This window comes from Mycteria americana, chromosome 2, assembly GCF_035582795.1.
Source record: "Mycteria americana isolate JAX WOST 10 ecotype Jacksonville Zoo and Gardens chromosome 2, USCA_MyAme_1.0, whole genome shotgun sequence".
In the NCBI taxonomy this organism is placed as follows: Eukaryota; Metazoa; Chordata; class Aves; order Ciconiiformes; family Ciconiidae; genus Mycteria; species Mycteria americana.
Genome location: NC_134366.1, coordinates 16,410,746 through 16,428,420, shown reverse-complemented (window position 1 = coordinate 16,428,420; position 17,675 = coordinate 16,410,746). Strand labels below are relative to the sequence as shown.

The window sequence follows — 17,675 nt, the reverse complement described above, 5'->3', positions numbered from 1 at the left end:
CAGCCCCCTGGCAGCGACGGGGACCGGCCCCGGGCGCGGCGGCGGGGCGGGGCGGGGCGCGGAGCCCCGCGGAGCCCAGCGCGGGATCGGCGGGCACGGGCGGCGGCGGCAGCGGGCCGGCAGGTGGCGCCGTGGCGCTCCGGAGCGCGGCGCCGCACTTACTTGCAGTCGCGGTCCTCCAGGTCGAAGTGGGGGTTAAAGTTGATCATGATCCTCTGGTAGGGCTCCGGAGCCTGGATCAGCCACTCGCATTTTTGGCTGGGGTGGTAGGACTGGGGGTAGCCGGGAGAGGTGAGGTACCCGGGGTTTAAAATTTTGATCGTGTCGCCGCACTTATCTGCAGGGGAAGCAAACAGATTGGCTTTTTTCAGTCCCCCCCCGGCAAGCACTCGGTTTCAGCCCGCAGCAGCGAACCAGCCGTCCGCCGTGGGAATGCTGGGGGGGCTGCAGCCTTCTTCGAGCAAACTTTTGCTGCATCCTTATGCCTTTAACGCAGAGGCATCTCTGCTACATTTTACCGAAGGAAAGAGGCCTGTCTCTCCACGCCCATCCAGCGGCTAGACAGGCAGCAGGTAGCAGAAGATACCCCCTTTCTAAACAGTACCCTTTTAAAAAGCCCCCTGCCCCGAGCAAACAGTGCCCCTTTACAGTGTTAAAACCTTGCATCCTCACAACAGCATTAACGATGGCTCAGAAGTGTGTCTAAGACTCAATTATCGCCAAAAAGTATAATCTTCTTAAGTATGAAGTTTTAAGGAAAGCTGGGAGGAACACTAAAAGGATGCCATTTGACCCCCTGCCCAGCCGTGGGATAAGCCTGGTCTGTGTCACTGACCACTGGGATTGTCTTGGTGGATCCAAGCTCATTCGCAGCAGACCCTCCCTTTGTTTTATCAGTCCATAAATCTAGGCGGGTTGAAACTATCTGTGCTCTTCAAACCCAGGCTAGCAGAGAACAAAGTGGTTTTAGTGAAGCAGAAATCATCCACTATTTATTCCTTCAAGGAAGTTTGTTCATGCTTGGAGACTGCATCAATGTAATGGAGCAGAACAACATCCTTTCCTCTTCCCTCTGTCCCTTCCTCCCCCAACAACAACAAAGATTTATTTCTAATAGCAAAATAGTTGCAAAAGTTTCCAGAATCACCAAGTGTGACCATGAAATGTGGTATGCTGCATCTTGCTCCTTTGGCCAGCATTGTCAGGGTTGCATTTTAAGGTTTATAGGAAAAATAAAAAGGGACAAGAAATCCGACCTACACAGTCACTCACTTCACTGTCCAGTGCAGGTTTGTGTTATCACTTTTTTACTACTATGGATTTCTTTCTATAGATCTTCAGGGAGGAAAAAACTTCCTCCACACATTGATTGTTTAATTTTGAGCAATAAAATATGACAGTAAACTACAGACAGGAAGTATGTCCACACTAAAAAGCAAGACTATATATCACTACATCCCAATAATGGTATATACAGGCTGCGGTGCCGTATCTTATACATTCCCTGTGAAAGCAAAATGGCATTCCTTGCTCTCAGCATGAATTTATAAATGTACGAGATTTTATTGTAGGAAAAACAGGTCAAATGGAAATGAATGAGGAAGTGCACATCAAAAATGCATAAAGCTACACTCTTTATAGAAATTATTTGCCATAAATTAGGAGGGAAGGGGATGATATGTACTCAGCTGTATGGTCAAAACCCAGATATTGCTAAGCATATTGCTGGGAAATGCTATCTTATTATTTATTTCCACTTCGCCTTTGCAAAACAGGCTGTTTTCCTCTGACCAGAACAAAAGGCATTGCAGCTCAAAGCTCAAAAGCTGCCACTGGTGATCTTGCTAATCCGCTGTCTGGGGCTCTCAGGGAATCTTGCCTTTTCCTCCCTGTGTAAGCACACTCGGAAAGTGATCCTGTCTCATTAAGCCCACTCCAGCCCTGCAAACAACATGGCAGAGTCTGGCATCTGTTAAATGCCTGAAATAAAGCAGTGCTGCTTCTAGTCACTTGACAGAGTCACTTCAGAGGACGCTGAGGTGGACTCACTACCACCAGCGCTCCTTAATCTGCGACTTCTGGGAAAGTGACAGGGTAATAAGATAATGCGGTCTGCTAGACTCCCTGGCTCTGTGCAATCTCTCTCACACTTGATTAAGAAGAGCAGCTTCTAATGACTTTGGACCATTAGTTCTAAATAAGGTTAATGAATTAATTTAGCGGACACTAGTACTGCATGTAGGTGAAGGTGGCATTAGTAGGTCTGGTAGGTTACACAGGAGGTTAATGGCCTTGGTGATTGCAGCAGGGCCACCACATTAACCACTCATGGTGGAGGCTTCTGCCCAGCAACCCGCTCTGCTCCCCTGCTTTTAATGGGGAGAAATGATCAACAAGAGCACCGGGTGACCCCCTCCCACCCCTCAGAGGGTGCAGGATTAGGAGCAGTCCTGGTTTATGTGGGAGCCAGGGAGGCGGCTGCCCGCGCCCCTCACCTGGGCTGGGGGGCGAGCAAAGTGCACCTCTCCGGGCATCCCCAAGCCGGCCTTGGTGCACACCTCCAGCGCCTTCGCTCCTGCGCCACAGCGCTGGAGGAGGCAGCCTGTCCTGATTAAATTAAGCAGCCTCCTCAAAACATATTGGGGAAGAGATTAACTTCCATCATAAAACACGTGATTTTAATACTCTCTCTTCCACGACATTCCACTTGCGGTCCCTTATTAAAACAATATACCAGCGTAAGTGGAGGGTGCTCTCTTCTTCTAATTACTTTGATTGAAAACCCAGTCAGGCAAAAGTAAATATTTGATAATTAGTTAATAATAATTGCTCAGGATTTGTCGGGAAAGGAAAACTCGCACAAGCTGTTTCATGTGCAAGAGCTAAACGTCAAGCAGTCCCACAATTAGACCGTCTTTAAAAATGCATCATGCAGTGAAATATTCACGGTACCCTGGCATTGTTCGGGGAAGGAGGAGCACGCTGCTTTTAATTAGTTGTGTTTTCAAGGGCTGCCTGATAGTATACTAGCTACATCAGTCATTTATTATGGGATTTCTCTCTTGGAAGGGAGTCTTGAGCCTTCACAGAGAAGCTCAGCTTCCCTCTTGGCACTGTGCAAGTTGCACGTAAACTGCAGACTTGGGAAAGGGGTAGTCTAGAGAGCTCTCCGTTTGAAGACTACCTGCAGGTACACACACAGCTAGTAAAAGGCACGATAATCTAAAATCCTACGCTTTGGAAAAAGAAAGGGGGGAGAAAAAGCCTTTCCTTTAAAGTGTTCATTATCTTTCAGATATCGAAGGCGAGACTTATTTAATTGCCTATGGGAGGAAACATTACTGAGATAATTGGCTGTCCTGATCTAGTGAGAACGAGCAGCTTGCTTTATACAACAACCCAAAGAGCGGAAAATAAAGTCGGAAGGCCATGCCAGGGCGGGCGATCCTCGGGCGAGGACCGCGCCGCCCCCCTCCTCCGGCAGAAAGTTCCCCCCAGCCGGGCTCAGGTCGGTGCCGGCCCCATCGTCCGCCCTGCCCCATCGTCCGCCCTGCCCCATCGTCCGCCCCCCGCTCCGGCAGCCCCGCAGCCCAGCCCCGCAGCCGCCCGCCCAGGCTGAGCCCCGACGTCCGCCGTGACACTTACCGCTTCGCAGAGCCCTGGCGAGGGTGAAGGTGAGGGCTGCACAGTGCAGGAGAAGTCCCCAATCCATTTTCCCTTCCGACAGCAGGGAAAGGAGGAAAAAAAAAAAAACAAATGCCCTCCACGCACAACTCTTCCTGGGTCTTAAATCCTCCAGCCGGAGTCAGGAGCAGAAAGCACGGTCCGCAAGGGCAGTCCCGGGGGCAGAGGGAGGCTGGCTTCTTTCTGTGCCTCAAGTCGCCCGCATCCTGTCATTTAGCTCCGGCTCCCTCTCCCTTTCCCCACACTTGTTCCTTCTCCAGGCGCCGCTGCCCCTGCCATTCCCAGGGAGACTAGAAAGCCAAATGAAAACGAGGGGAAAAAAATAACAAAAAACAAAACAAACACACAAACAAGACAGACAAAAATCCTCGCGGCTGCTGGCACCTCGGGAGCGCTCTGCCGGGGCGGGCTCCGGGAGACGGGGCGGGGGTGCTCTGCGGAGAGGAGAGAAGGAAGGGAAAGCGGCCGTGAGCGGGGACCAGCCGGGCGCTGGAGTTTGGCAAACTGCGTCCCCCCCGCCTGCCCCGCTCTCCCGCTGCGGCGCGGCCGCGGCTCCCGCGGGGCCGGCAGCCCCGGGGCGGCGGCGCCCGGCAATGCCCGGCCGGCGGTGCCCGGCAATGCCCGGCCGGGGCGGCGGTGCCCGGCGGTGCCCGGCGGTGCCCGGCGCCCCGCACTCACCTGCCCCGGCGGGAGGCGGGCGAGCGCGCTGCCGCCGCAGGGACTCCCGGCCGGCCGGGGAAGGGGGAAGCGCCCGGGCGGCTCCTGCTCGCAGCCTGAGGAAGAGGAGCGCAACTCAGCGGCAATAAGAGAGGCCGAGGAGCCGCCGTCTCCCAAGCCCCAGTCCCCTCCCCCTCCCCGCCCTCCTCCTCCTCCTCCTCCTCCTCGGCCCCCCAAGACATCGGCAGCGCGGAAGAACCAACAAACAAACACGGCAAGCCCCAGCCCTGACACCCGGCCGAGGCGGGGGCTGGCTCGGGGGGACGCGGAGGGGAAGAGGGGGGACGAGAGGCGGCCTCCCCCGCCACGGCAGGTAGAGCTGATCCAGGCGGAGGCACCCACCTGCGCCCCGCCGCCCCCGCGGGCTCCTGCGCGGCCCCGCACAGCCCTGCCCGGCCCGGCCCTGCCCTGCCGCCCCCGTGGCCCCGGCCCCACAGGCAGACACGCACACACACGCACCTCTGCCCACCTCCCGCCCCGCTCCCTCCGCGGTGCCCCGCGGGCGCCCTGCCCCGTCCCCTCCCGGGCCTCCCCCTCTGCCACCCCCCCCCCCTTTTTGTTTCGTGCGAGTGTGCAGCCAAGCACCCGGCCCCACGCGTGTCCCTCGGTGTCCCTGAGGTCCCCTAGTGGGACACCACCATCCCCTGTGATCCTAGGGGCTGCTGGCCATGCTGGTGTGGGCTGAGCTGCGGGGACCGCCCGTGAGGGCACCCCCAGGTAGCAGACTCACCCCAACCCCCAGCCCTCGTCCCCTTTGCATTTCTGCATCTCCGGGGAGCCTTCCTGCACCCTCTCCCTCCTGGGCCTCTTCCCACGCCCCTTCTCGCCCACCCTGGCTGTCATTCCGGCTTCTCTCAGCTTCTCTTGCTGCTTTGCCCCTCCAGTCTGTCCGTCTCTCATGAAGCCTCTTGAGGGGCTGAGGAGCTGCTGGCATCCCCCGGGGTCGGCTCTGCTCCCTATGGAGGCTATGCGGCATGAAATCCCCGCTGGGGACTGCGTGTCTCCTTCTGAGCAGTCCCCCCCCCCCCCGCTGGGGCCAGGCGACAGGGACAAAGCAGGGACACAGTGGGCTCTGAATCCTGCTGCTTTGGCTGCACGGTCTGGTGCTCACCAGCTATGGGGCCTGTCCCTTCCTTGCCCTATTGCCCTGCCTTACAGGCTGTCCCTGCACCCAGGGAGTGATTACCTTGATGAACCCGACTGCTTCTTTTATGTGGAGCGCTTTGAGCTCCCTCTGTGTGGAGGCAACCCAGTCGCTGGGGTAGGGGTTAGAGGAAGAGCTCTAAGGCTGAAAGCTGAAACACAGTGTTAAGTGGTCCCCAAAGATGGGTCTGCACTAGGAAAATGACCTGCGGCCAACGATGGATGTCAGCCACTCTCATCTCCCAGAGCAGAGTTTGAAAACAATTTGTTACTGGTGCACAGCCGAGGCAACCTCTGTTAATGCTTCATCAGGAAAAAGGCCTGTTAGAGGACCTGCTCCACAAGGCATCTTTCCGGAGGATGCAGAGGGAAAAGAGTTGGGCTTTGCTGGGGGCAGGGTCATCCTCCAAGCGCAGCCACAGCAGTAAATCCCTGTCCACTCTGAAGATGTAACTATGTTTGAAATAGTTTTCAAACTAGTTGTAAGTCTGCAGCCACACAGATTAACTACAAATGTGTTACATCTGTGTTCAGAAATCATACACAGATTCAGCCTCCTCCATCCCTTTGTCTCCAGCCCCGAGTCTGAGCCTTCCACTCTCACTCTCCCTTGCTGCCCTTTTGAAGCCCCGACTTTAAGGTCAGCTGAAGTCTGGAGATTAAGTCCGTAGGAAATCTGTCTGCTGGTTTCATACTGCACTCTCTCTCATCACTACTTTCTGAGTTTTTGCCAGACATTCCCCTTCTCTTCCGTGATTGCAGTTCTGTAATACCATGCACTGAAGTGCAGTTTGATCCTGTTATACTCTACGTACACTTCATTCTTTCCTTCCTTAGCTTCTGCCTCTGCCCCTACTCTTGCCCCTGCTCCTGCCCATGCCCGTGTCTGCAGGCAGGCTGGAAACCAGGCAGGCTGGAACTAGTCAGGCTGAGTTATTGGGTTCCGTCTCATTTCCCTGTCTTTAGGCAGTCTCTGGATCATCATATGCAATACTTATGCATTTCCTTGATTGATTGGGATGTATATTTTATGGGTAGCACATTAAGCTTCCTTTATTTTTTTCTTTTAGAGAAGTTCCCAGAACAAGGGGGAAGGGGAGAGTTAACAGTGCTTTCTGATTATTAAAACTCTCATGCTGCTGGACAGTCTTTGAGATAAATTGGTTTTGTCCTGAAGCATATCGCAGTCTGCAACTGACTGGGAGACAATATAGGTTTTAAAATAAAGTACATCTATTTTTGAAACCAGAAATTACCTGCTGATGGTAGCTTACTGGGGGGTTGCAGAAGTGTATATATCCATGTTTGTTTTAAAAACTCAGTCTCAGAAGCCAAAATTAATTCTGTAAGTGGAAAGTAGTAAGCAGATACCCAGAGAGCATGTATATCAAAAATTACACTTAGCGCATGACAATGATGGCTCTCTTGCTTTGGGATTAGCATTGTCCGTCAGGTAATTTCTACGAATCTGCAGAGAGGAAATACTAATTCCCAGTTGTATGCTGTAAAGATGCTCCAAACCAACCAACCAAACAACCAACCAACCAAACAACCAACCAACTGTGGTGTTTCTTCCATTTGTTTTCCTATCAGATTAACAAGTCACTTTCTGCAGATGCAGGCACAGTGTTTTAGTAGCTAGTGTATTTTAAAGAAATTCCATTCTCTGAAAGAAAAATTAAACACTTAAATGCAGACAGAACATGTACATTAGTGAAGATGGTACAATGTGATAAATTGTAAGACTAATGATGAAGGTTGCTTTTATCACCTTGGCCTACCTTGTAACCACTAATCCATATACCGAGGTTTATTTCAGCATGCTCATGTCTCAAATATCAGTGCTTCCTCCTCTTGCACGGAGATGTGCACCAGGTTGCAAAGACAGCTGAAGAAGAATGGCCTCTGTTGTGGCTAACGTGGCCCATGGAAGAGGATTTCTGCCCTTCCTCAGCACTCCGTGGACATTTTGGATTTCACACTGGGACTTTTTTTTGCTGTTGAATTCTCAAGGCCTAGGAAATATAGCAGAGTCTGGTACATTAACATCCTTTTCTATCGTAACATGAATGGCCTTAGTCTAGTTTTTCTACCCATCTTTTTCTCTCTAGTTCACAAATATAGGCGCAGGTTTCTTCCATGTATGAATTGCCCTGAAATTATGAGTGAACACATTCTGTCCTTGGTGTACATATATTTATCTGAAAATGTTTAATCTTTAATCATCTTGAATATAAACTGGCATCAAATGAAACATTCGGAAGTCTCTTTTTATAATCCACTTCTCACATTTTAGTCACTATATTTTAGGTCCTGATCCTGCAACTGCTTACACATTTGTTCAGCTCTCCATTTTCACATCAGTAATGGGATTTCATGGCAAGGATGAGTTAGTGTTACAAAGACTGAATCTGAATCCAGTGTATGTAAAAGTTAATGGAGTGGCTAGCTTTGGGGTTTGGGTTCAGGCCCATCTTTGCTTCATAATTTGACTTGGTGCTTATAATGCTTTTTTGAAGATTGTCTGCACTTCTGTTATAAACCTGTTTCTCAAGAACTTTATAATTCAGCCATAAAAAATATTTGCCTTGGGCTAAATCATGTAATATAAAACTTAAAATTCCAAAGGAAAAAACACTTCCCATTTTAACAATAGCAGAACAGAGCAACTTTGATGTTTACTCCTTTATGCACTCATATAGCACAGTAATGCATTTAATTAAAAACTAAGTTTGGCAAATGATTAATCCATGGCTGAAAACACCCTTATTTGGTATTATTTTGAAAAAGAAACACAACAAATTAAACCCATCCATAATATTAAATGCCTGAAAATGGAGAATTCCTACCAGTATTTAGTGGAGAATACAAATCTATTTGCTTTATGACTAGTACCTACCAATACCTTCATATATAGCCTGGTGCTTATTTATAACCTTCTCTCTAATGTTTTCCTTTTCTTTCACTTATCTTCCCCAATAATCTCTCCAAAATTAGGCTTCTGTGTCATCTCCTCTCCTGTTGCTTTGGCCGTATGAATCACTGCTTGGCTTCCTGTTGCTTACTGTACTGAACCGAAGCTATTTACCCTTATCTTTAAGATCAGACATACATTTTCCCTTGTCTATATCTCTCCTCTCTCAACCCTTTTATCTCCTACATCTTTTATCCTCCTACTCAGTCTCTCACACCCAATGCTTTTTTACCCTGTCCTCTCATGTTACACCTCTTTTCCACACACGGCCACATGCATCTAAATGATCCTTCTTCTTTCACTGCGCATCTTACCCTTCTCCAAAGAACCACTGCAAATGCATGTATTTTTATAAACCATGCCATCTGATTTATACATTATTTAGGTTTACATATGGCCACGTATTGCAAAATACACTCAGATCCTATACTCCATTGCTTAGAGATCAGATTCATTTGCATTTACTTCATCTCCACACTGACTACATTGTTAGGGTTAGGGTGACTTTACAAATATCTTACCAAACTCCTTGGAATCACAACTGTGCCATCTCACAAATGCCTTATCAAAACATGTTCATCATCCTGTCTAAACACATTCCACTCCAACAAATTAGCACAGCCCAAGGCTTTATTAGCTGATTATCTGATTATCAAAAGTCAAATGTTTTCATCTGTGTCAAAGGCAAATCATCACACATTTCATTCAATTCCCATTTCCAATTTGACAACAAGCTCGTCAGGTCTCTCCTAGGCCTAATTCCTCTTCTGCTTGCATTGCTACAGCTGCCAAAATCTAAGCATGGTCGCCATGTTCTTCCAGATTGCCCCGCTCCTCTTTTCTTCAGTAATATTTGTATATTCTCAGTATAATCTGCTTTTCATGTGAAATAGGAAGTGGGGGACATATGCAGCATAAGATATCTGCTTTTCATGTGAAATAAGAAGTGGGGGACATATGCAGCATAAGATTTACAGTAGTGTCCTTAATAAAAATGCCTGATCAACTTAAGGGGTTCTGAAGGAGCAGTTTCTGTGATGAAGGAAGTAATACATAGCAAATCCACCTATATGGACTAAGAATCTGATTATATTTCCATTGACGGCAATGACAAAATCCCACTGACTTCAAAGGAGAAAAGCAGGCCCTGTATGATGATGAGCTTCAGTCGTTTCCATTTGGTTGCACAATGGTTATATCAATGTCTGTGTTTACACTAAGATAACTTGCAAAAAGCCAAAATAGCAGTTCCTTTCAAAGTAAGGCTTTGCCAGATTGAAGGTCTATAATCATTAAGAAGTAGGTGAAAATAGTGTTAGACGTATCTTTGTATTTCTTGTCTTGCTCTATTTTTGGCTGGAAAATTAGTGTCCTGCTCATGTAATCTATTCATCTGTAAAGGCCCACATGATTATATCATATTATTGAAAATTATATGCAGTACTTTGTATGTGTTACATCTGATAGAATAATACTAGGAAGGGTGCGATGTTATTAGGGAAATGGAAGCTGTCACAGCTACACTGCATGGTTGTCATGCACCCCCTTTAGCTACAATGCAGCAATCACTGTAAACAAGCAGTTGTACTGCATTCATTACAGATCAGATTCCCCTCCTCAGTCGTCTCTCATCTTCTTCAAGAGATGTTCTCTATCATAATTTTCTTTGTCACTTATTACAGCTGACGTTAAATGGCTTTTCAGCTAAATGCTTGTTTGGGTTATTTATTAACTAGAGAACATTTATATTGGCATACTTTGATGTTATACATGAAATGGAGAACCCATTTGTAGACTATAGTGGATTAACTAGAAATTCAGGGAATCGTATTCAAAGGGATTATCTCTTAGGCAATGGATTACCTCCAGTCGGTTAGCTTCATTGGAGGCAATGGAAGCAACCCCTAACACCCAGATCTTTATTCAGGTGATTACGTATAATGGTAGGAGTATTATTCAAATAAATTAAATATAGTTTATATGTTTGCTGTTGTTGGTCTTGCACCTTAAGGATATGGTTTGAGATCTGGAAGGAGCTCTTAGGCTCTACATGGGTAAATTTTGTTTCATACCAGGGCTTGAAAGTGGAAAGCAAGAAATATAACTGGTCTGATCTAATGGGTTCATTTTCAGAATGTTGGTTTCTTTCAGTATTTTCTCCTTATTGCTATGTCTGTAGAAAAATTGCTCTGAAATGTTGTGTCTCATAAAATTGTTTTGAAAAAAACCCCACAGAGTAATATTTTGGTTTTTTACTTTATCAAGAAGATGCAGTTAAAACAGAGAGACATTTTGGCTATGGAATATGGGTGGGCAATTTTTTAAAAGCTGAATTTGTAGGGTGCAGTAGAGGGATGTCAGAGAAACCCAATGGGCGTGATAGAAAATTGGACTGGCAGACTCCATGGTATATAACTAGAAAAAGAAAAAGAAAGTAAAAGAGAGACTGAACAAGGACTGAATGAATAGGGAATTATGTTTTAAAAGGCCTCACCTTGCTTGGAAATTTGTTGTGCTTGTATTGTTTCTCCCTCCTGTCTTTTCTACTGCATTTTTACTTGTATTGGGACCGTTTAGTTGCCAACAAAGTCAACTGAAGAAGTCCTGTTTTGAGGAAAGTTGACAATAATTTTCACCTACTTTGTGGAAAAAAAAAAGTTTTCTAAAGAAGCTTCTAAGCAATAACCAAAGCAGTTTTCAACGTCTCACAATCTTCTCAATCTTATTTCATGAAAAGGGTAACAGAATCATTGTGTTAGATTTCTTGTAATCTCCCAAGTATGGTTTTACATTTCTTAGAGACCTTTTTGGAATCTAGTTTTCATTATGAGTTCATGATTTTATATAATTCAGGCAGGTTGTCCTGAGGAGAAACACAGTTGTCTAGGTTGTCATAGCAGCTAAAACTTCCCTTTTTGTGAAATTGTCACCAGGCCCTTGGCTTCTTGTAACCAAATAACCAGAAACATTATTAGTTTAATGAAGAAGCTCTCCAACAGGCTGTTTCCAAATCTGTAAGTTATCTGTCCAACAAGTATGTCACTGCTGTGTGCAGTATTTTATTCGCAAAGGCCATCTGGACAGCCTTGACAAAGGATTCATATCATTTGCCAGAGAACATCTTGTTTGCTGTGAAAAAAAAAATTAAATTCAATGTTTTTCTAAATCTATCTGGAGACATTGCTTTTTTGTTCTCAACTGCTTCATTGGCTTTACTGTGTTGAAGCTTCTTTGTCACCACTGCAGAATTTATAAACATGACATTGTCTCCTTTTTCATCCTTGTAGTTATAATCTTACACACACCTTTGTGCTTTAAGATTATTTCAGAATCTGATTAGTAACAGTCATTGATTTATTCTGGTGAGACTTGTGTTTGAAAGGAAACTCCCTGACATTTATATGTTATGTTGTTTTTGAGATTTCCTTCATGGCTTGTTCATCATGCCATAGCATATCATAAAACCTTCAATTATTTTCTCCTCCTTTGGGGCAAATTCTTCCATCACAAAGATCTTAATGAGTAATAAACAAACAAAAAACAGGTACCACATATAGACTGGAAAAAGGTCAAAGCCCACTTTAATGGCTTAGCAACTGCATGTAGTGAATCCAAAAGGTGCTTGGTTTTTATTGACTGGAATGAAGATGATTTCAGCTAGGCAGAAAATACCACGCTGTGACCAATGGCCAAGAACCCCACTTCAAATTAATCCTGCAAGATACTGAGCAATCTTATAAAAGACTGAGTAACCTCAGCTGCCATAAAACACAGAATAGGAGCTGATGTTTTTTCAGCTCCTTAGTAAAACACTGAGCAACTTGCTGGAAAGCTCTATATCCTTCATGCAGAAAGTTCACATGTTAATATAAATTCAAATGTTCTTTCACCCAGTTACCCATAATTAGAAAAGGGCTGCCAGACCTTTGTGGTACAGTATCTGGATGAAACATTAGAAAATTAATGAAATTGATTTTTTGACATGCGCAGTATCACTCCCTGAATATAATTAAAATATCATTTTTGAGAACGATGGGAACTTACTGGGTTTATTGAAAAGGCCTCTTTTATATTTACTGCCTTGATTTTTGTCTTGCAAGATAATTTTGTGGCATACATATATGATCCTGGTGCAATCAGTATAAGGTAATACATTTTGCATTCATCAGTATATTCAGAATCTCTCCAAGTCTCCAGGTCAAGTATAGACACTCTATTTTGGAGAGTTTAAGGTGAATTAAAATTTAAAACCAAAGTGTATGAATGGTACTTAATTATGTAAATGTGGTACTTGGAGAAAAAAATTTGAACTTCATGACAAAACAGTGTTGACAAACAATTTTTGCTTTTAAATGTTTGCTTTTTTATAGCTAAAGAAGACCAGAGATGAGCTGGTGCTCATCCTTCCAAAGGCCCACACTTTTGCAGATGAAATGTGAACATTTCATACACTGACTGCTTTCAAAAATAAAAATGTAGCTTAAAAGTTTAGTATCGCTAGACATGGTGGCAAGACTGCATGTAGATGCTAAAACCCAGCAGAAGGACAGCAGCAGGTATTTAAAGGAGGCTGGGGGTATTCGTGTGTAATGCTTCCCTTGGCGAAGAGGAGCGTTACTGGGGAAGTTAAGCTCACTGTTATCGTCTGCCGCTGCATTCTGGCAGCACGCTGCGGCGTTGCCAAGTGAAGCACACTCAGGTCCTTTAGCCAAGATATTAACCTATTGACCTACTGCCCAGAATGAGAATGCTGCCAGCCATAATCAGCTCTCATTGAAGAGTAAGGTATTACAAACATTGAAAAGAAACAATTCCTTGGCAACTAATCAGAAGATTTACCTGAGAAATACTCATTGAAATAAGTCAGTTTTTCTGGGAGACTCTGCTGCTTGCCTATGCCCTGTGGAAAATTTTGTCTTCATGAAATTCAACTTAACATATATTAAAACAGATTAGGACAATTTTGTTCAGTTGTCAGCCTATTTTTGAGACGAAAGAAAAGTTTATTTTTCTAAAGGATAGAACAAGGGAAGAGTGTTGCTCTGTAACTTACAGTCATTCCTATCCCTACTTATGTCAACTTGAGATAACTTCATATTTTAGTGAATTAAACAGGCCATAGTTAGACTGATAAACTAATTAGGGTGCAGTGTGGACCTGGGCACTACTGATAATTGCCAGCCTGTTTTCAGTATGGTTTTGGTTAGTGCGAGCTAGGGCTTTCAGGCAATGCCTGGGTGATGTTTGGGAGTTAGCATGGACCAGGGACCATTCCCCATAGGAAGTCTGGACAAAGCTGTCCTGCGTAAACGAGACTGGGTTAGTTGCCATCAAGCCAGAGCTGTTTCATCAACTAACATAGACACAGTTTTAATAGTTGCACAGACAATTACTACATCTTTGCAAAAACTGGTGCTGTCCAGCAAATGGAAAACTATCAAAGGAAGAGTTAACCAAAATGAAGGGCTACTTTTTTGGGGATCACGTTTTTGGCGTGGAGAGGAATCAATCAAAGTGAAGGGTGACCGATGTACTATAACTTGTTGATCAGCTCCCCAGTGTGGAGAGCAGTCCCTGTGCTGATACCTAGGGATCAGACCCTGCAGATGCTCTAGGCAGGGTTTCTGGGAGGGTCTTGCGCATGAGGACATGCAAAGGATTTATCATCCCTCTCCCATCCAAATTCCTATTGTTCAGCTACTAGGTGATAGCCCAGGCTTCTCTGTGTCGCCGGGCCAGGGTGCACAGGGCTTCCAGCTGCTCTGGCTAGCAGAAGGTCTAGGAAGTGTTTCAGCATTCAGCAGTGTGAGCTGCTCTTTGGCAATGGGGAGTGTGCCCAGTGTCTGTTACAGTTTCAAATGCCCTGCTGGAGGGAGGAGGGTGCCTTTGAGAGAGACAGAGGGGCACCACCCCATATTGCTGTGCCAGTCTGCTCCCCCACCACATCCAGGAATGGATCTCACATTTGCTGTAGGAGCGGCATGCGTATGTTTCCACCACACAGTAGAAACCCATCTGTGTGATGGTGGGTTCTGGGAAAACACTGAAGGCAGTGGGAGATGACCCTTCTCATGCCATATCTTCTGCCTTCCTCTTCCAGGTCTTGAGCCTGTCCAGTGTGGTGCCCAACTTGTCCCCATATGCTGGATCACCCACAGATATTCCCTATGCCTTGGGTAAGGCATAGCTAGATCCTTCTAAGCTCACCTGGGCCAACTATGAATGAGTTAAACACTGCAGTGTGGATAGGTATCAGGAAACTGGGCAAGGTGAAGGCAAGGAATGTCTTTTAGACATTGCCTTTGGGATACTCTCAGGATAACTTTGTTGTTTTTTGAACTTGTGTGGTGCTACCAGTATGGCCTGAGATGGTGCAATAAGCCGATGTTTCTTTTGGGGCATCTGGCTGGCCCTCCCCTCCTGGGCTTTCTTTTTGCATGCTGAAAGGAGGGTCGCGCTCTCTGTGAGGCCCAGGCTGGCTCCACAGTGCTCCTCAGACGTTTGTTGACATGGTGTTAACAACACTTGTCGTCAGGACTGGGTCCATAGGCCAGGCTGCTAATGAGGAAACTGCCTTACAGCCTCAAGAGCGGGATTTTAATATGGGTGATGTGGAGAGTATACACATGCCCTGGAGTGTTGCGTGAATATTTTGGGTTGCATGTGAGAGTACAAGGTCTTCTGGGTTAATGTTGGAGGATGGTGACAGATGGAGATAGCTAAACGTGGTACGGCCTCATCCATACTGCTCCTTGGTGGAAGCTAACCCCAGGATGAACCCAAGCTTCATCTTGAAGAGGTGTAAGTGGAATAGTCCAAACCACTACAAAGGAGAATGCAGAGTGGATGTGAAGGGCTGAATGCTCAAGCTTGTGCACTTGCCCTTTTTAATTTCACAGGGTATGGATATGCGCTGTCAGTCTTCCCTGGAACTTCAGCTTTTCCTTGGTAGAAACAATGGTTCTATTGCTTTAATAAATTACGGTGTTATTAGTATCAGGCTAGAAACACAATTTTTAAACAATTTAATTGAAAAAGCCTTACTGGCTTCCCTATGATCCACCTCTGTGTGCTGACACAAGAAGGTGTTTGAATTTCATAGCTGGCATGGTTTGAGTCACATCCTGGTGAACCATGGTCACTATTGCTGCTGTACACCATGTTCTGATTGCTGTTTTGCAAAGACATTAATGAGTTTCCCAGATCAAAGCCGGTTCTTTCTCAGCATAGTTTAACATATATAAACAAAATCTGTTGCAGTAACTGTGAAATGATTTGCATTCATAATTATAGTGGTTTTTCTCATAAATTGCAATCATATCCAAGAAAACATATAAAAATAGAAATACATTACTTATGCTTTATTGTTCAAAATGGGCTTCTGTTTTATCAAGCTGCAATGATAAAAAAAATACATTTACTTAAAACAAGAAACCTGGAATATCATACTGTGGCAAGGTGGTGACAGATCAAAATCAAGAATAGTGCAGTTATCTCTTAAAAAGGAGCTAGAACCTTTGAAATCACTATCACTGTAGTGTTAAAAGCCCCCAAATAAAAACAACACCATACCATATAGACATGAGATGACATTATTCTAGCTGAGGGCCTCAACTGAACGAAAACATTTGAATTTTTTATAAGGTTTTACATTTTTGATGAAAATATCTTAGTAAAGAACTGTTAGTAGATTCAAAAATATGTCTGTCAGATAGATATTCAGGTCTGTAGTGTTGTGAAAGCTCTTGGAAGTGACGGTGGATGTGCAGTTGATCAAAAGTCCCAGCCGATTTAAAATGCTCAGTAAAATCCAATTAAGCGAAGTAGAGACCAAGGAATTGAAATGTCTCCTTTTTCTGTCCAAGCACCTGCATATCTTTAGGAATTTAAATTATTATTGGTATATGTAGTCTATATAGGAAATAATGAAATATTTTCCCTTCCAAGAAATATAAATTATATCTAAATCCCATTTACTCAGAATATTTGAGACAGAGATATCGTATTCAGATAACAAGGTCTGAAGTGGTCAGCTGGAGCAGTGGAGGAAGGAATTTGATTCTTGGTCTATTATCATACAAAACAGATTCTGCCCCTGTTACTCTCATAAAGTTGTAGCTTAGTCCTCAGTATCTTACACCGTTTTGGCAGTTTCACTACTGATGGAGAATAGCATTATCTGACATGGATACAGATAACAAAATTTGTCTAAAAGAAAAGAGTTTGCAGTATTCTGTATTAAATACATAGTCGTATAAGTTCTGACTGTGGTATTCTACTTAAGCTTTCCCCTGTAATGGATGATTTGGCTGCAATAAGAAGTGACAGGCTTTTCCCATCTTAGGACTAAACATAATGGCCTTCTGGAATTCAAAGGGAGTTTTTTAATGTCCTAAGAATGCCTCTCTGTAGGTCCTGGTTTTAGCTAGAACCAGAAAAAGAAGTGCTGAAATGTAATAAATAAGGCTACTCTCTTGAGCTTTCCAAACCACTTTTGCTGACCCAAGAGGCAGGTCAGAAAAATATTGAATCCTGGGAGTGCTTATCTGAACCACACATTTTGAGGAGCAATGGGTCACGGATGGAATCTTTAAAATAAGAATCCAAAGTTCAAGGCTGTTTAGATCGAGTGCTTGGTGTCAGTTTAGTATAATTTCATGGGGAGCCCATAACTCTAGTGAAATATTAATGATGATGTTAAAAAGCTCATGAATACAGATGCAATTACTATGAGATTCCCAAACCAGTCCTTTGTGATAAGCGTGGTGATAATCCAAAGCTAGGGAAAAGTGAAGGGTCATTTACTGTGCCAAGCTTAACACATTTCGGCTCTGTTGGAGTAGTTAGGGAAGCCAATTTTGAAGCAGAGAGCTGTTTGTTTTAAAAGCATTGCTACTGCCTCCTATTTGTTTAATTCTAGAGCTTTAACATTATATTGTCAGAAATTGCTTTGAGAGTTCACTTGGCAGGAGCTGTTTTCTCAAGAAGATAGGACCCAGGTCATTTAACACTAATTCAGTGTAGGAACCAGATTCAATAGGGAGGGAACCATCCCTTTGGTGGGGAGAGAGACAGAATTTTTTTTGCCAGAGAAGCTATCTAGTATGTGCTCAGTGGCTCCCGTTGGCAGCCAGGCAAGCAGCTGGTTTCAACACGC

General features: G+C 45.0%; 2 protein-coding genes across 4 annotated transcripts in view; both read right to left on the bottom strand.

Moving 5' to 3' along the window:
- Positions 1 to 4,504, bottom strand: part of NRP1 (neuropilin 1) — a 114,358-nt gene extending 109,854 nt beyond the window's left edge. For all 3 annotated transcript variants that reach the window (XM_075492478.1, XM_075492479.1, XM_075492480.1), the window contains exons 1-3: positions 4,363 to 4,504; positions 3,646 to 4,118; positions 163 to 337 (exon numbers count right to left, since the gene is read on the bottom strand). In XM_075492478.1, the coding sequence (XP_075348593.1) occupies positions 163 to 337; positions 3,646 to 3,712 (242 nt within the window). In that variant the 5' untranslated portion in view covers positions 3,713 to 4,118; positions 4,363 to 4,504. The remainder of the gene's footprint in view (positions 1 to 162; positions 338 to 3,645; positions 4,119 to 4,362) is intronic.
- ITGB1 (integrin subunit beta 1) overlaps positions 1 to 17,675 on the bottom strand; it is a 387,977-nt gene that overhangs the window by 221,284 nt on the left and 149,018 nt on the right. The window lies entirely within an intron of this gene.